At 43.4% G+C, this 14,993-nt stretch overlaps 7 protein-coding genes across 7 annotated transcripts; 2 read left to right on the forward strand and 5 right to left on the reverse strand.

Moving 5' to 3' along the window:
- Window positions 1-153: 153 nt before the first annotated feature.
- On the reverse strand, window positions 154-1,957 carry C8R40DRAFT_1059499 (uncharacterized protein; the record flags this gene model as incomplete). The annotated part of the gene is made up of 2 exons (XM_046225269.1): window positions 154-1,659; window positions 1,712-1,957. 2 exons carry the CDS (start codon window positions 1,955-1,957, stop codon window positions 154-156), a joined length of 1,752 nt encoding a protein of 583 aa, XP_046080478.1.
- A 1,983-nt stretch (window positions 1,958-3,940) lies between these two features.
- On the reverse strand, window positions 3,941-4,954 carry C8R40DRAFT_1059553 (uncharacterized protein; the record flags this gene model as incomplete). Its single annotated transcript, XM_046225273.1, has 2 exons — window positions 3,941-4,443; window positions 4,498-4,954. Coding segments are annotated over 2 exons (960 nt in total), but the record flags the coding sequence as incomplete, so codon positions are not given.
- Window positions 4,955-5,056: 102 nt separating this feature from the next.
- Window positions 5,057-6,290, reverse strand: C8R40DRAFT_741156 (uncharacterized protein). Its single transcript, XM_046236067.1, has 6 exons — window positions 5,933-6,290; window positions 5,842-5,864; window positions 5,760-5,773; window positions 5,644-5,699; window positions 5,456-5,580; window positions 5,057-5,390 (listed from the first exon to the last, which is right to left on the reverse strand). Exons 1-6 carry the CDS (start codon window positions 6,083-6,085, stop codon window positions 5,147-5,149), a joined length of 615 nt encoding a protein of 204 aa, XP_046080480.1. The 5' UTR covers window positions 6,086-6,290; the 3' UTR covers window positions 5,057-5,146.
- On the reverse strand, window positions 6,109-7,834 carry C8R40DRAFT_1130815 (uncharacterized protein). Its single transcript, XM_046229187.1, has 4 exons — window positions 7,451-7,834; window positions 7,089-7,392; window positions 6,498-7,038; window positions 6,109-6,441 (listed from the first exon to the last, which is right to left on the reverse strand). The coding sequence occupies exons 1-3, from the start codon at window positions 7,807-7,809 to the stop codon at window positions 6,538-6,540; spliced, it is 1,164 nt and encodes a 387-aa protein (XP_046080481.1). The 5' UTR covers window positions 7,810-7,834; the 3' UTR covers window positions 6,109-6,441; window positions 6,498-6,537.
- C8R40DRAFT_1130817 (D-aspartate oxidase) lies at window positions 7,823-9,911 on the reverse strand. Its single transcript, XM_046229188.1, has 8 exons — window positions 9,576-9,911; window positions 9,380-9,504; window positions 9,118-9,321; window positions 8,857-9,052; window positions 8,586-8,800; window positions 8,498-8,532; window positions 8,184-8,441; window positions 7,823-8,117 (listed from the first exon to the last, which is right to left on the reverse strand). Exons 1-8 carry the CDS (start codon window positions 9,625-9,627, stop codon window positions 8,030-8,032), a joined length of 1,173 nt encoding a protein of 390 aa, XP_046080482.1. The 5' UTR covers window positions 9,628-9,911; the 3' UTR covers window positions 7,823-8,029.
- Window positions 9,912-11,607: 1,696 nt separating this feature from the next.
- On the forward strand, window positions 11,608-12,117 carry C8R40DRAFT_1026710 (uncharacterized protein; the record flags this gene model as incomplete). The annotated part of the gene is made up of 1 exon (XM_046223089.1): window positions 11,608-12,117. A coding segment is annotated over one exon (510 nt), but the record flags the coding sequence as incomplete, so codon positions are not given.
- Window positions 12,118-13,314: 1,197 nt separating this feature from the next.
- Window positions 13,315-13,716, forward strand: C8R40DRAFT_1059467 (uncharacterized protein; the record flags this gene model as incomplete). The annotated part of the gene is made up of 1 exon (XM_046225267.1): window positions 13,315-13,716. A coding segment is annotated over one exon (402 nt), but the record flags the coding sequence as incomplete, so codon positions are not given.
- Between the last annotated feature and the right edge of the window lie 1,277 nt (window positions 13,717-14,993).

Raw genomic sequence — 14,993 nt, forward strand, 5'->3', positions numbered from 1 at the left:
CCTACTGGCACTAGTTAACTGGACGGGTCTTCAAAAGGTATGATCAGTGTATAGTACCTCGACAGTACCTCTACATACCACGCTCTGCGAGCTGGAGTAATCATAATTTAGGTACAACAGGGTACAACATCTTAACCAAAATACATACATATCTTAAGTTGTCACTTCCTCAAATTTTGTCTCCACCCTCTGTACCTTTTCCTCCACCCTCTGCACCTTTTCTACAACTTTTGAAACTCCTCTCTGCCCTCTAACCATCCCAAACCCAAAGCTCACACCAGCGCCATCACTCCTTATTTGATTATCCAACCGAATCACGCCGTCCTTTCTCTCCTTCTCATATATTTCAACTTCTTTCCGATGTGCATCCCAAGTCTTCCACAAACCCTCTGCTGTGTTCCACCTACCCTGATATCCCAGTCCGCCCTGTTCCGGCTTCATCCTGGCGCGGGAATCATCGAATATCAGGTGAACCATGGTTAGATTGAACAACGAGGGTTGGAGATTAACGAGGTCCTTGTTTACGGATGGGAGGAGGAAATTGTTCAGTTGAATTAGTTTGGAGAAGAAATTTGAAAGTGGTTTGTTTGGTACGCCTGAAGACACGGAAGAAAGCTCCAGAAGAAAGGAGAGTAGAAAAGCTCTCAGGAGGTAGTACCACTCGATGATGTAGGCGATGAAGATCATCAGCGTAGGCGATATCTCCGGAAAGAACGTTTGTCCGTTGGTGAGTGTTTCAAGAGTAAGGTAGACGTCGCCGTATGTGGGTGGAGGACCTGGGTCGGTTATAGTGAACGCTTGACCGCCGATGTCTGGAAAACGAGGAGGAATATTCGGACTTGAGATATCTGCAACTTCTAAATTAACACCGCGTTGTCGCTCTACTTCTATAAGCCGCTGCTCATAACACAAATGCGCTGCTGCACAATTTTCCACGTACACGAAATGGGAAACAATATTCGATATCCAGGTTGGATTTGTCTGGCGCACGAGGTATGCCCCACAGAGCATGTCCCCGCCAGGACCGAAGATACCGTTGCCTGGGCGGATGCAGCCTGTGCGGAGACGATAACTTTGTTGTCGTGAGTTTAATGTAGATTTATCCGCCTCCCTAACGCGTTTCTCCGCTAGATACTTTGAGTAAGCATAGTTCGAAAAGAACTGGGTATGTTTCTTCGGCAACAGCGCATCGTCATCATTCAAATTCTGTACGAAATTATTCGGCTCCTTCTCCCAAGGCCACAGTAGAAACCTCGACGCTCGCACGCCTACGGAGCCAGAAGAAGTATAAATAAGCGTAGAGGCGCCGATTTCGAGTGCAGCATCGATGATATTCTGCGTCCCGTCGACGTTAACTCTCGTTGAGTTGTGTAAAAGAGAAGCGGAACGTTCGTAGAACCGAATGTTGGCTGCTGTGTGGAAGATTGTTATTGGTATGGAGGGAGAAGGAGACGCGTCTGCATCAGGCCAAGGCTTCTTAAACGCATTTTTCACGGCCTCCCTATCACTCACATCTAACACAAGATATTCAACATCCTTCCCGATTCCATACTTCAAATCACGCCTCGCAGGTAATCGGATATCCAACACACGGATGTTTTTGGGATCTTCGCCGCGTTGAAGAAGTTGTATTACGATCCAACCTCCGAGGAAGCCCGCCTACAAGAAGCATGCTCAGAGAACCGCGAAAACGAAAGAGAGCTCAGCTCACCCCACCAACAACGATATACTTCCTCCCTGTCTTTGGTGAGGTCTCGGCCTCGGCAGAATGTCTCCTTTCACCCATCTGATTCATCCGCTCCTTCAGTTCCTCTACATCCTCCTCTGTAATCCTCCTCGGTGACACCTCCAGCGCTCTCGCGGGTGTACTCCATAATTTCTTATCATTGGACCGGATGTAAACATAAAGGATGACAGCAACAAGAGTCGTTGTGCCAGCGTAGAAGGACCAGCTCATAGCAAGACGGCTGAGGACCAGAGGAGGAGGGTGAGGATGAATGGAAGGCTGACTGTACGATTCAATCGTTTAGATGCTGGACGCTCAAATCATATTCTTTTGCCGCATGCGGCCATCAGCGCACGTGGTTCCTGTTTTTATATAAACCAAATTTTCTCATTCAACTTTTTCTCAACGACGTTTTTGCCCCCCATCCATTTCAGCCTATTTGCGCTAGGACGGGTCTTCCCATCTACAAAACGTCGAATATAGATTCATTTCTGTGACGACTTCACTTTCGCTAGCAACACTATTGTCTTCGGGCTATGATGGATTTCTAGATAGTAGTGCAAGTTACATTACTGAGTCGGATACCAACGTTCCTATTCTCACACATACTGCTACGTTCTTATATCCTTTCATGTTTTATTTGATTTACCAAAATACAATTCCGTTTGCGAAGTACGAATTTTCGCCCATAATCCGAGACAAAAAAAACAACGTGTATGAACAATCGTTGACTGTTTAATTTGCGCATCTACTCTCCGATTCGACCGTATGCATAGACTGAACGTTGTTGTCTACCCTGCCCTGGGATTGGACCACTGCAGTCACTATACATTCCATAGCAATTCCATAAAAATCACCAATGACGGCTGAAGCGCTCTCTCGATCGGCGGCATGATACTCATTGAACAAACTTGAACAACTACATGGAGAAGAGTACAGACAGAACGAACTTTCGTGACTCTTGTCCTCCATCTCCTGAAGCAACTTGGACTTGAGCTACAACCAAAGTGAACCAAAACACCCAAAAAGCTCCAAGTTGAACGAATTTTTGCGCGCGCTTTCGCGAATATGTTTTTTAGAAAAAACCTTCGAATGCATCAGAATCAGCCGGACATATGCATCATCGATTCATCCTTGACTATGTTCAAATTTGGAATTATCGTACGCATATATATCAAGTGTAAATGATATGCTAACATATTGCGAGAATCAGCATCGTTCGCCTAAGGAACGATAACGTACATGATCCACCAGAGTCAGAGAAGGTACAGGAACGGATCACGTCCCTACACGCGTTCTTGACTGGGAAGTAGAACGCATGATGAGACTACGTCCGGGTTCGAAAGGCGGAGCACGACTAGATAACGTAGATCCAGTCGTACTTGGGGTAGATACCCCAGACGCAGTAAATCCCATTGCAGGAGAAGGTGACAAACTATTCGAGATTGCTTCAGAGGGATCGACTGCATGAACGGCAGAAGAAGCAGGTGTACCGATAGAACCTCCGGGAGTGTTTTTTAGACTCTGTCGATTCGGGTTCATCAAAATGATCGTAGGGCTCGGTTGGGGCGGTCGAGCAGCGGGGAAATGTGAATTCGCGTGTGAATGATGGTGTTGGTGTTGCTGCGAGTGGTGATGAACGTGGTGAAGATGATGAGGATTTCCTTGTGGATTAGGTTGTGGGAGTGAGGAGGTTCGTTGATTGATATGGTTAGGACTATGCGGCTGACTATGTCGAGGGGATGATATAGGTGTCCAATGGGCGTTCGAAATCGAAAGCGGGTTAGGAAGATGCACAAGCCCTTGAGGTCGTTGTATCAATGACGGCTTGGATAGTGAGTTTGGCGATGGTCGACCGATTGTTCCTGGGTCAGGAGTTTTCGGAACCTCATCTTCGGGGTGACGACCTGAAAGACCAGGTGTCCAAGTAGGCCCGATAGATTGGGATGTCATCGGCTGAGAAAACGACCCGTTAGAAAGTTCTTCTTCTTCTCTTTCCAACATCTCCATCTCCTGCTCGACATTTTCCAACTGCTCCTCCAACTCCTTGATGACGCCGCCCTCGAGTTTCTCCTTCTTCACTTCCAGCTTTTCTAATTGTTTGGTTAGGGTATTCAATTCATTCTTCATCGACTCAATTCGTTTCCGCTCTTGCTCCGCCTGCGCATCCTTCTCTCTGCGGACTTTGTTCGCAGCCTCTTTCACCTTCCTGTGCTCTGCCTCCCGTTTTTGTTTCTCTTCCTTCAAACCTGGGATCTCGGCATTTACTTCTTTAATTGTCGCTTCCATCTCCTTTGTAATTATCTGCGTTCGCTTAACAACTTCCTGTAAAGCAAGGACTTTCTGCTTGGAGCGTTGTTCCGAAGACAGATAACGATCCGATGCTCGCTTCAGGACGTCGATTTCAGAGCGTAGATTGGCATCTGCTTTCTGAGCATCACGCCGTGAGGACTTGATCGTGGCTGTAAGCGAAGCCTGTTCCGAATTCAGAACAGAAAGGGTGTGCTGAAGTTGGTTAAGACGATCCTCCAGAGTGAGGGGCGCAAAACCATATCCGGGTGATGAACTCGGCTGAGGAGAACTTCCGTTACTATCCGATGGAGGGCTAGGTTGAGCGGAGGTGTTGAGAACATTGATGTCACTAGACGAAGAGGCTGCTGTGGATTTCGAAGTAGAGTCGCTATCCGAGGCATGAGACGCGTCTTTGGTTTCGTTCTCTGGAAACGGCAGTTGGAGAACCGTCGAACGTATAGCTGCATAGAAATACACACCTTCAGTAGTGACCTGTTGTCTGATGCTATTCGTATGTCCACCTTGCACAAGCTCAAGGACGATTTCATACTGGCGACCAGGTAGAAGCCCATATACTATGATCACAGCTTCGTCTGCCTTGTCGTCTATTCGGATAAAAACCCTTCTCCATGAGCTTCTGTCCACTTCCACAGATAAACCTCCATTCAGGGCGCTGGAAACCATAGATAATGGTTTCTTTGCATCCAACTCCGAGGTGCTCGTATCCTCATCATCAGCTACATCCTCGTCTTCATGCATATCCTCCGCAGAGAGCCCAAGATCAGCAAGAGACAATTCAGTCTCTGAGTTCTGATCCGAGGTGGCTGCAGACAGAACGAAGGTGACCGAAACAGAGGTTATTTCGCGCACGGAAAGTGACAATGGAGGAATCCAAGGTCGAATTGACGACCAGCGGGCAGGTCCAAGAGATTCCATTTATCTGCTAATCGGTGAATGGTATGTTCTTGTGAAGATACATATAGAACGACTGACAAGAGAGGTAGCGATGGAATGGAATAAGCAGTAATGAAACCCTAGATTAGGTGTTGAGGCTTTAAAAATATGCTAATCTGAAATCATGTAGCAAGAAGACCTTATTCTATTCTAGTGACATCAAGATAAAGGTGCTTAATCTGCCACTTCAGCAGATCCTCCCAGTACACCGAACCACCACTTGCACGGCAAAAGTTTGCCCTCATCCGAATCCATCCGAAAATCTGCCCTGCCTCGGAACGGGGTATTCGAAAGAAGATAAGGGAACCAGTAGGGATCTGTTTCCCAGAGCTGTTCATAAGGTATAGATGGAGCTTCCCCTGTATCCGGAGAATTGTCGGCACTGGTGGAGAACCATTCTGGTCGCATTTCCTCTGACCTGTCAATGGTGAATGAACAGAATCAGCGATCAACCTTCAAATCTCGGAAGACCTACATGCTCACTCGGTTATGACGCCTGCGAATCCATCGCCTCGGTATATATCTATATGAAAGGCGCAGTCCTCCCCGTCGCTGAGGAAAAACAGGATACCAATATGTTTGAGGGCAGACTTGATCCCTGCTTCTTCCTGAGGAGATCGACGTCAATTGTCAATTACAGTATTTAGAATGTTAGCCTTAGGGTCTCTTACCTCTAGTTCACGAGCAGCAGCTTCGAGAGATGTTTCCCCTAGCTCTACTTTTCCTCCTGTACGACAGAAAATCGTAGTACGTTATTCCGGTGCGCGAAAAATTGGCGTCCACTTACCGAATCCGTTATATCTGTCCCATAATCCGAATCGTAAACATCTGGCTGAGTTATAAGACGAGTAAAGTAATTCTCGACCAACTTATGTAGACCAAATCCACGCTTCTTATAGCCCAGTAAGACCTACTAATAATTGGGAGTTCCATTGAATAGTTAAGCCGTTCAAAACTTGCCTTATTTCCATGAAAAATAAAGGCATTGGTGTAAAACTTGACCTTTTTGTGGTCCATCCATCTAGTGGATGTTCCTCCAGATACAGTTTCACGCAAGAGATTGAAGTCCTTCTCCAGACCGGGTATACTCTCAGGCATCGATGGGATCGACATGACCGTCGCTTTTAGTCGTGAGATACTGCACTACTAGGGTTTCGTAGCACTGAACCCGAGAGTTATAAAATGTGGTGACCTCGATAAACTATGTATTCTATGATATACTGTATGTGCTAGTCAATCGCTGGGGGGAAGCGATAGGTCCACTCTTGACAACATGTATTTTCCATCGCTTTCCTTGTATAAATCCTACAAGATTCCGTCGATTTCCCAGAAGGTCGTCCACATTTCCATCTCCTTGCATCGGCGGATGCACGACCAGTAGTCTGTACCAAGTAAATAAATTGATGATTGATGATTTTATCCAAATGAATTCAAATAGAGCAGGAAAGTGTACGGAGAACATCCGACTCCTTTGCACAATGTACGATATTGATTAGAACGAAATACAACAGAGATCTTAACCTACTCATCAACATATTTCCCGATCTTTTCAAAACAAGAGAAATCTAAGAACCCCCTGGTGATTGAGGCGGAGATGGCTTCCAAAACGGACTGGGAACATAACCTTGATTGATCAGCTTCTGTACTGCGGCTTTGACCTGCTTAAGTAGCGGTCCCTCAGATGTTACATCCCCTGTACCGCTCTTGGATGACTCGTCAAACCCAAGCCCCAAACGGCGCGCCATATCCTGCACATCCTCATCAGCGCGTATGCACTCGCCCTCCTGTCGTTCTGCTGCCCAGTAGCTTTCTGCGGCGGCACGTAAAGTTGGATTGCGTGGTATAGCACCTCGCGTTAGCCGTAGAAGCTGCAGTTTTGTTGTCAAGGACTGAAGCGTGTGAAAGGCCAGTGCTTCGGGAGGCACTGGGGCAGTACCGCCTTGTGGTACGGTGTTTGATAGCACAGTTGACGACAGAGGAAGAGGAGACGGTTTGAGTACAAAGTGTACTGCGATCGGAAGAACAAGGAAGACAATTCTACGGGCCAGCAGCAAAACGTCGTGCCACTGTTTGAAAGGTCAATTTACTTTCCCCCACAACAAAGAAACTTGTTTACCATGACCACACCGTAACCACCATATAGCCTTTTTATATTCCGCCAGGCGCTATTTGGGTCTTCGAAGTCCTTTGGGATGCTCACTTTAGCTGTCAACGTGAAATACGCCTCAAACATTGCCGCAGCCACAAGCACACCTACGCTAAAGGAACGATGCTGAGCATGACGTGTCCCTCTTAGCGTCAAAGCGCCCACTATGAAGACTTCGCGTAGGTAGTCCCAAAGTGCACTAGGAAGAACATAGAGCGAAAAATCGTCCCAGGAAATACAGAATTCACATGTAGCAATCGCATCGTGTCCGAATCTATCACCATTTCAAGGATGTTTGCATATAGAACTGATGAAGAGAGCGCAGAGCGCACCTGACATATAGTAACCTCATCGCTGCAGACTCTAATCTCGTTAGAACTCTCTCGATTTTACTGGGAAGACCACCAGCAGGATCATCTGAGAACATCAATAATAAACTGCGTATCGAATCCGCAGGATATGATAAAGGCACATCTAACCCGGTGAAAAGATTTGTTGGAGGGTCCAGGAGGAGCTCATACAGGATAAACAGTGTATGACAAAGGACCAGAAGGGTTGATATTGGACGAAGATACGTCGGCGTTGTTGTGTACTGGTATTTTGATAGTGAATGTGGAAAGAAGAAGTAGGTTGACAGAATAATTAAGGAGGTTAGTATGTATGCGATGAGTGAAGCTCCTGCGGCTGTCATGGTGGTTGTGGAAAGTGGCGCAGAGTGCCGGCGCTTGTGGAGTAAAAAAAACCACATCAATTGATATTGCCGCTCATTTTCCGCGTTCACTATCAGCATATCCTGTATTCATTTAACCAGAGCTAACGAATGGACATATGTGCTTCCAGCTTGCCTATATAATATACACACAAATTACTCAGTGGCCACAACTAATCAGAATGCTACAACTCTTCTGTGTTTATTCCTGATTCTTCAACGCACCTTCCAGGTACTCCAATGCCATTATAGCAGAGCCCCATGCGGCTTGATATCCATTTCCACCATGCCTGCATACAGAGATACATAAAATGCAAACGTCAGCCAACTTCGCGAATCGAATATTTGATCCTGACCCATAATTGAACACCACAGGAACTTTCTTCCCCTTATCCTTCAATGGCGATGACTCGGAGTCCATCCACTCTACACCGACTCTCACTCCTCCATTTCGATAAGGTCTAAAGCCCACACCGACATCCAATATTAGCGGACGCAAATCGTCCACAGTTGGTTCGCGTTCAGCGCGGATCTCTGGGGGTGCGAGATCAGGACAGAGTTTCAGTCCTCTTGCAAGGATACGTTCTGTGATTTCTGGTCGAGGATGAGGATACCTGCGTTGTGAAGGATTGGTGATTCTCACACAGATGTCAGTGAAGGTTAGACGAACCAGTCGTTAGGGTGATAGGTTCCTCCGACGATGACCTATAGTAAATCAGAAACGAGATTTCTGGTGCTTGGCTTTTGAACACGCTCACATCGCCTCCCTTCCTGGGAATAACATATGGCGGCATCGCTCCGTCCTTCAAGTCTCTCAAAACAGGCATAGTTCGTACCCATGGCGCTCGCAAAAGCACTGTTTGTCCCCTGACCGGAATGACATCCTTATCCTCAACTCCACCTAGGAATCTTGCGCCAAGACCAACACAAAGAATGACTGCATCGGGTGGCGAAGGCTTTCTCAATGAATTTTCTATATTCAAGAGAGATGAGACGTGGATATATATGCAGAAGAGGATATCGACCTACCACTGGCGAATAGCTTAGTCCCACCCTCGAGGACTTGTTGTATGTGTGCGACACTGCCACGGATAATCGAACCTCCACCAGAAGTAAACCGCGCGAGGAGGTATGGGAGGTAGCGAGGTATGTCAAAGGTCACTGCAGTGCACGCAAAGCCTTGAACGGCGCCAGAAGCGAGTTCGTCTGGCCGAAGTTGGCGGAACTGTGTAGGCAAAACCAAATGGTGAATATACAACTCGTGGCCTGAGAACTCGAACTTGTACTCGCATCAGGCATGAACGCACATGGATGATCTTCGCCATCTGGATGTCGCTCCTCCTCTGGAAGATGCGCATAATCCGTACATCTCAATAAGCATCCTTCGGCGACACCGGAACCTGGCTCTGACATTGCCCAAACCACATCAAAGCTTTCCCGCTCCATTCGTCGTAGATTAAGATCTTCAGTACGAGTAGCGACATATTGTGCTCCCTGTAATGGATCGTGTTAGATCTCACAGACCCGGATCCATTTATGATTTGAAACTAACAGCCCAAAAGCTGGTATACTTGATAGTCCGTGGATCCGTAGGGAACGTCTCAGCAATAATTGTTACATTGTACTCGGTGCCTTTGTCTTCTAGGATCTTTATAGCGGTTGTCAGACCAATTACACCTAGTATGGAGAGACGTTGGATGATAAGATCTCAGCAAAGATAGACTCGCGGATGGAACACTTTCACATACCCGCCCCAAGGACGATGATCTCTTTCTTCTGCGCTTCATTAAAGCTCGACATCGTGGGGGTTTAGCAAGATTTATCCCAGAATGCTGATAGCTTAGAATTCCGGATAAGAATTCACCGACTCTGAAGGAGGAGGTCCTTGTAGGGATGAAACGGTGGCGTTTTGTGAGATCAGATTGCAATGATGCGAAGTTAATCCGTGATTCTGTCTTGTGATGTCAATTTATTTCGTGTAGTTTATATCACCGACTCTGAAGGAGGAGGTCCTTGTAGGGATGAAACGGTGGCGTTTTGTGAGATCAGATTGCAATGATGCGAAGTTAATCCGTGATTCTGTCTTGTGATGTCAATTTATTTCGTGTAGTTTATATGATATAAAGGGTAAAGGGATAGTTGCATCCATTGAACTTTTGCAGTCAAGTGCTTGTTATGTTTTTGTCTAAGAAAAGCAATTTGTTGTCGGCTGTTAATGGACTTTATCCTTACGAGAAGAATTCAACGGAAAGGGATGTGGATTTACTGGTTGCGTATCTGACGCAGTCTGGGTGTTGTTTTGGAAGTTCTTTGATTAATTGTCTACATATGTACGTACGAGTCGGTGGTTTCGATTTGATCAGTGTCGGTTTGCTGGTGATATCCTTTTTTTATCTCCTTCTAGTCAAGCTCATTGTGTACTTGCTGAATGTTGCCCGAGTTGGAGCAAGTAGAATGAGATGTATACTCATTTTGGTGATGTGATGTTTAGGCAAAGATTGGATCTTGGAATGTCTATAGATTTTGGGTTGCGTCCGAGGATATATGTGACTATGCATTTTCTGTTGGTCATGGCAACTCAATTGAGATAGAGCATGTTAGATATGGTGATGATATCCTATATAACAGGTCTTGTATATTTTGATGTAGTTGCATTTGACTATGGATTCCTTGCTGCTTACTGCTGTTACATTAAGTGGCAATGTTCCTCTCTGGTTGTTACCAGAACATATTAATAATTGTCGGGTTCATCTAAGCAAGTTGTCGACACAGAAATTGATTATTTCTACAAATCGGGTTAAACATGATGTTGCATTGGATAATGTTATCCAAGCATTATTGAGTTTCTCAGGTAGGAGTTTTGTGGTTGGACCAGAAAATATTTGTTTGTACTCATATGTACATCAACAGTGTGTCGTAGAATTCGGTTCAGCTGTAGTTGATACGTTACACTGTCATGTTAAAGTGCATCTTGAAGTTGGTCGGTGCGTTGAGCTTTTGATAGATAATAAACTGTTACCTGTGATAATGTCTGTGTTTGAAGAGTTGTCTGAAGATGAGTTGGTGAAAGTGAAACGTGCTCTGAAAATATGTGAAAGAGGATCAACTTCATCACCTATTTTTTGTTGTTCATCTCCATATGGGTTCTCTGAAATGAGATCAAATAATTTGTTCAAGTTGTTAGCTAAATGTTTTCAGAGGGATTATAGACATTTTTTCAGTATGGATGATGTTACACTTTCAGACAGATACTTGTATTGTTATGGTTCAGTATTTGTTGGCATGGAATTGCGAGGTGTTATATTGAAATTGTTGGTTGTGATAGGGTACACAGAGACATTGTTACATGATATAGTTCATGCTATTCCTGAAGATTATGTGTTGCAATCGAAAGAAAATGTGGATAAAAAGGATAAAAGGAGGGATAGCAGGATACAGCATGCAAATGATGAATATAATTTGTTGCACAAATCATCTAATGTTTGGCCGCAGATTGTTCCTGTTAATGTTCGAATGAAGTGTTTATACAATTATCGGCAGGCAGTGCAATATGTTGTTCCAGAAATATGTGCATGTTGTGGTTCTGCTGATCAGTTGTATACTGGTTGTTACAGGGTGCAGTCAGAGTGGCCTAGCTTGTCTGTTTTAAAAGTTACAGATCCTTTGATTTTGGCGCAAACAGCTCAATCTCGATTTACATACATCTGCAGAGCCCTGGATGGTTTGCTGTTGGACAAGCGAGGTATACGTTCTATTGATATAGATTGTTCTGCATTTGAGATATATTTTTGTCGAGAGTGTTATAATTCTTTGCGTCGTGTTTCTATGCCTCGATTAGCTTTGAATAACCATATGTATAGGGGAGAGTTGATAGAAGGTATTGAAGATATTACTTGGGTGGAGGAAATGGCATGTGCTATATATCATACATCAGCCCATGTTGCCCGTATATATGGATCATCAAATGCTGGTGATTCCTTACAGTTGCATGGAAATGTGTGTGCTCATCCACTTGATATTTGTTCTGTTGCAAAGAAATTGCCATGGAGCCCTGCAGATTTGAATGATTTGATTACTATAGTGTTTGTGAGTAAAGCAAAGCTGAAATATGATGACATAAGGAAGTTAAAACCATACTTTGTTCGTAGAAGTGTTATTCGGATGTTGTTATATGATTTGTGTCATCGCAATCGTTTGTATGCAGGCTTGTATACATTGGATAATAGTATGTTGGAATTATATCCTGACAATGATTTGCTTCCGGGGTTGCAGGAACGGATTGTTTATGATCATGACAGTTCTGTTGATGAGCTTTTTGGTGTTGAGTCAGTTGGATTTGATAGTCATCCTGCAGAGTTATTGGTTGATTCAGAACAAGATAGTGTATTGTTGGAACGTTCAGGTATATATGATGCAGAGTCACAAGATGTTCCTGCACGGTTTATGACTGCATCATCAATTCATAATATTGCTCAAACATTACCAGTAAATAATGGAGATGTGATGCTGAAATATGAGAAAGATCCAATTAATGAATACAATAATCCTGATCTATTTCCTGGCATGTTTCCAACATTATTTCCATTGGGCATTGGGGGTTTTGAAGATCGTCGCCGCAGGCCTGCTGTTTCTTTGGAAGCACATGTTGAGCATCTTCTTGACCAGAGTACTCGTGAATTTCGTTATCACCATTTCTTTTTGTTTGTTGCTTTGAATGTCATTCAGCGAAGAAAGGCTCACCTTCATACAACATTATGGATATCATCAAACAAATTTTCTGCACTTGTTCCGATGCTGTTAAGTATATCTTCATCAGTGTTGTCTGATTTAGCAGAAAAATTAAAGAATGAAAAAGATGAAATAGAGTTTTCAGATGAAGAATTGGATGCTTTTCAGTTGTTGAAGCAGGTGAATATAATTGCTGCTAAAATTCCTGGTTCACAGGCATCTAAAACTGCCACAAGGAGTCAGATACGCAGTTACTATGCTTATTTTGGTTTGCCGCATTTGTTTTTAACACTTAATCCATCTGCAGTTCACAGTCCTGTGTTTCAGGTGATATATGGGGAGGATAAGGTTGATTTGGCAGAACGCTTTCCATATGTAGTTCATCCACGTGGTGAACGTGCTTGTCGTGTTGCTAAGGATCCTGTTGCTGCTGCTGATTTTTTTGATTTTATGTATCATACTGTTTTTGAGCATTTGTTTGGATGGGATTTTAAAGCTGGTAAAAGTACTGTTGATGGAGGGATTTTTGGTCATCTTCGAGCATTTTTTGGCTGCGCAGAGCTCACAGAGAGAGGCTGTTTTCATGGTCATTATTTGTTATTTCTTCGTGGAGGTTTAAATCCATCTGAGGTTCATCAGAAAATGCGTGAAGTTGAAGGGTACTCTTCACAATTTTTGACATTTTTTGATGACATCATACATCATCATCTTCCTAAAGTTGATTATTCATTGGCTGAAGGTTATGAACCTCGGATTGAAATGCCGCCACATTTATTTGACAACAATGGCAATGATAGTGCAATGCTTTCAGATTGGCAAAGGCTATTTGAAGATGAGCATAAAAAGATAGGGGAGCGCTTCCAGAGGCATAAATGTCGACCTGTTTGTTATAAAGGTCGAAGTAGCAGTAGCAGCTGCAGGTTTGGCTATCCTCAGAAAATCATTGAATGCTCTAGTTTTGACATTGAGGAAAATTCAATAATATTTTCCCGTAAAGAAAGTGATGTGAATGGTCACAATCCTGATTTGTTAGTATATACTAGGCATAATCATGATCTTAAGTGTATATTGTCAGGAAAGGCTGCCAAGGCTGCAATGTTTTATATATCTGACTATATTACAAAAATGCCATTAAGCACAGATATTCTTTTATCAACATTGTCTAAGGCTGTTTCTTCGTTAGCAACAGAGGAATTGGACAATGATCCAGTTATTGATTCAAAAAAACTGTTACACAGGTGTTTGACCCATTTCAGTCGTAAGCAACAAATTCATGCACAGCAATGTGCAAGGTATTTGAGAAGACTTGGAGATAATATGTTTTCTCATCAAAGTGCTATATTGCCTTCTGGTAATTTAATGTTGTTTGTGAAACAAGTGTATAAGCTTGCTATTGGGAGTGATGGTTGTGACAATGAAGGAAGTGAAGTAGATATTCAGCTTTCACTTGGATTTAAAGATGGAAAGATGTTTAGTTATAGTCAGGTTGTTGATTATTGGTATCGTGATGCAATGCTGTTTGATATGTGTTTTTATGATTTTATCAGGTATGTTTCATTGCAAGTGCAGAGCAAAAGCAAAACTGCAAATACTTCTGATACACGTTTAGGTGTTTTAAGGAGGTATAGACTTATGGCTGGTCATCCATTATATGAGACACATGAACTCATTCGACATACTAATTACAGGCAAGGTGATGTTGGGAAAGAGCTTGTGCCTGTAATGATTGGAGTAGTGCCTCCTCGCAAACATCAGAAAGATTATGCTTTATTTGTTCTTGCTCATTTCAAGCCATTTTCGACTTCAAATAAATTGATTGAAGATGTTGCTGAAGTGGAATTGGAAAGTTTAATATTGTGTGAAGAACATAAAAGGATTTTGTGTAATTGGGAAGAAATACATGAATGTGCTGATCAGAGAGATGCTGAGAGGTTGAGGAAAAGATCAGATTTTTTAGCTAAGTCAGTACAATTACCTGCTGATGTTTACTCTGCTTTGGATAATGATGATGAACTGAGTGCTTTTGTTGTACCTAGCAGTCTACAAAATAAAAGTACAAGGTCCGCATTGGATGTTCAGGAATTGGAGTTGTTGAGAACAGATTTGACATGTGCAGCATGGTTGAAGGAACCATCTGCTAAATTGAAAGAATCTATTTGGATCAGTTCAAAACATAGTTTGAATCTTACATTGAATGAGATTAATGTGCAAAAATGGATCAATGAAGGAAAGTCAATTGCAGATAAAGTTGCAAGTGCTCGTTATAGTAAAAGCAATGTAGCAGTTCAAGATTCTAGTAGTCAAGAAAGTTATGTTTCAGATGGAACTGATACATATTATAATAGTATTGTTTGTGGTGAAGTGTCTGATGTGAATTCTGAACAGTATACACCATTGCAGTTAAAAGATAGAATAGCACAGGAATTTGATTTAAATGA

Source organism: Lentinula edodes (genome assembly GCF_021015755.1).
Source record: "Lentinula edodes strain Le(Bin) 0899 ss11 chromosome Unknown C8R40scaffold_55, whole genome shotgun sequence".
In the NCBI taxonomy this organism is placed as follows: domain Eukaryota; kingdom Fungi; phylum Basidiomycota; class Agaricomycetes; order Agaricales; family Omphalotaceae; genus Lentinula; species Lentinula edodes.

Excerpts from the sequence above, each read along its gene's own strand:
- C8R40DRAFT_741156 (XM_046236067.1), bottom strand. The coding sequence starts at position 6,085 with ATGTCGATCCCATCGATGCCTGAGAGTATACCCGGTCTGGAGAAGGAC. Across the intron at positions 5,581-5,643 it reads CTGCTGCTCGTGAACTAGAG|GAAGAAGCAGGGATCAAGTC; the intron begins GTAAGAGACCCT and ends CGATCTCCTCAG. Across the intron at positions 5,391-5,455 it reads TTCGCAGGCGTCATAACCGA|GTCAGAGGAAATGCGACCAG; the intron begins GTGAGCATGTAG and ends CACCATTGACAG.
- C8R40DRAFT_1130815 (XM_046229187.1), bottom strand. The coding sequence starts at position 7,809 with ATGACAGCCGCAGGAGCTTCACTCATCGCATACATACTAACCTCCTTA. Across the intron at positions 7,393-7,450 it reads ATGAGGTTACTATATGTCAG|ATTCGGACACGATGCGATTG; the intron begins GTGCGCTCTGCG and ends AAATGGTGATAG. Across the intron at positions 7,039-7,088 it reads GTGGTTACGGTGTGGTCATG|TGGCACGACGTTTTGCTGCT; the intron begins GTAAACAAGTTT and ends CCTTTCAAACAG.
- C8R40DRAFT_1130817 (XM_046229188.1), bottom strand. The coding sequence starts at position 9,627 with ATGTCGAGCTTTAATGAAGCGCAGAAGAAAGAGATCATCGTCCTTGGG. Across the intron at positions 8,801-8,856 it reads GACTAAGCTATTCGCCAGTG|AAAATTCATTGAGAAAGCCT; the intron begins GTAGGTCGATAT and ends TCTTGAATATAG. Across the intron at positions 8,442-8,497 it reads ACCTATCACCCTAACGACTG|GTATCCTCATCCTCGACCAG; the intron begins GTTCGTCTAACC and ends TTCACAACGCAG.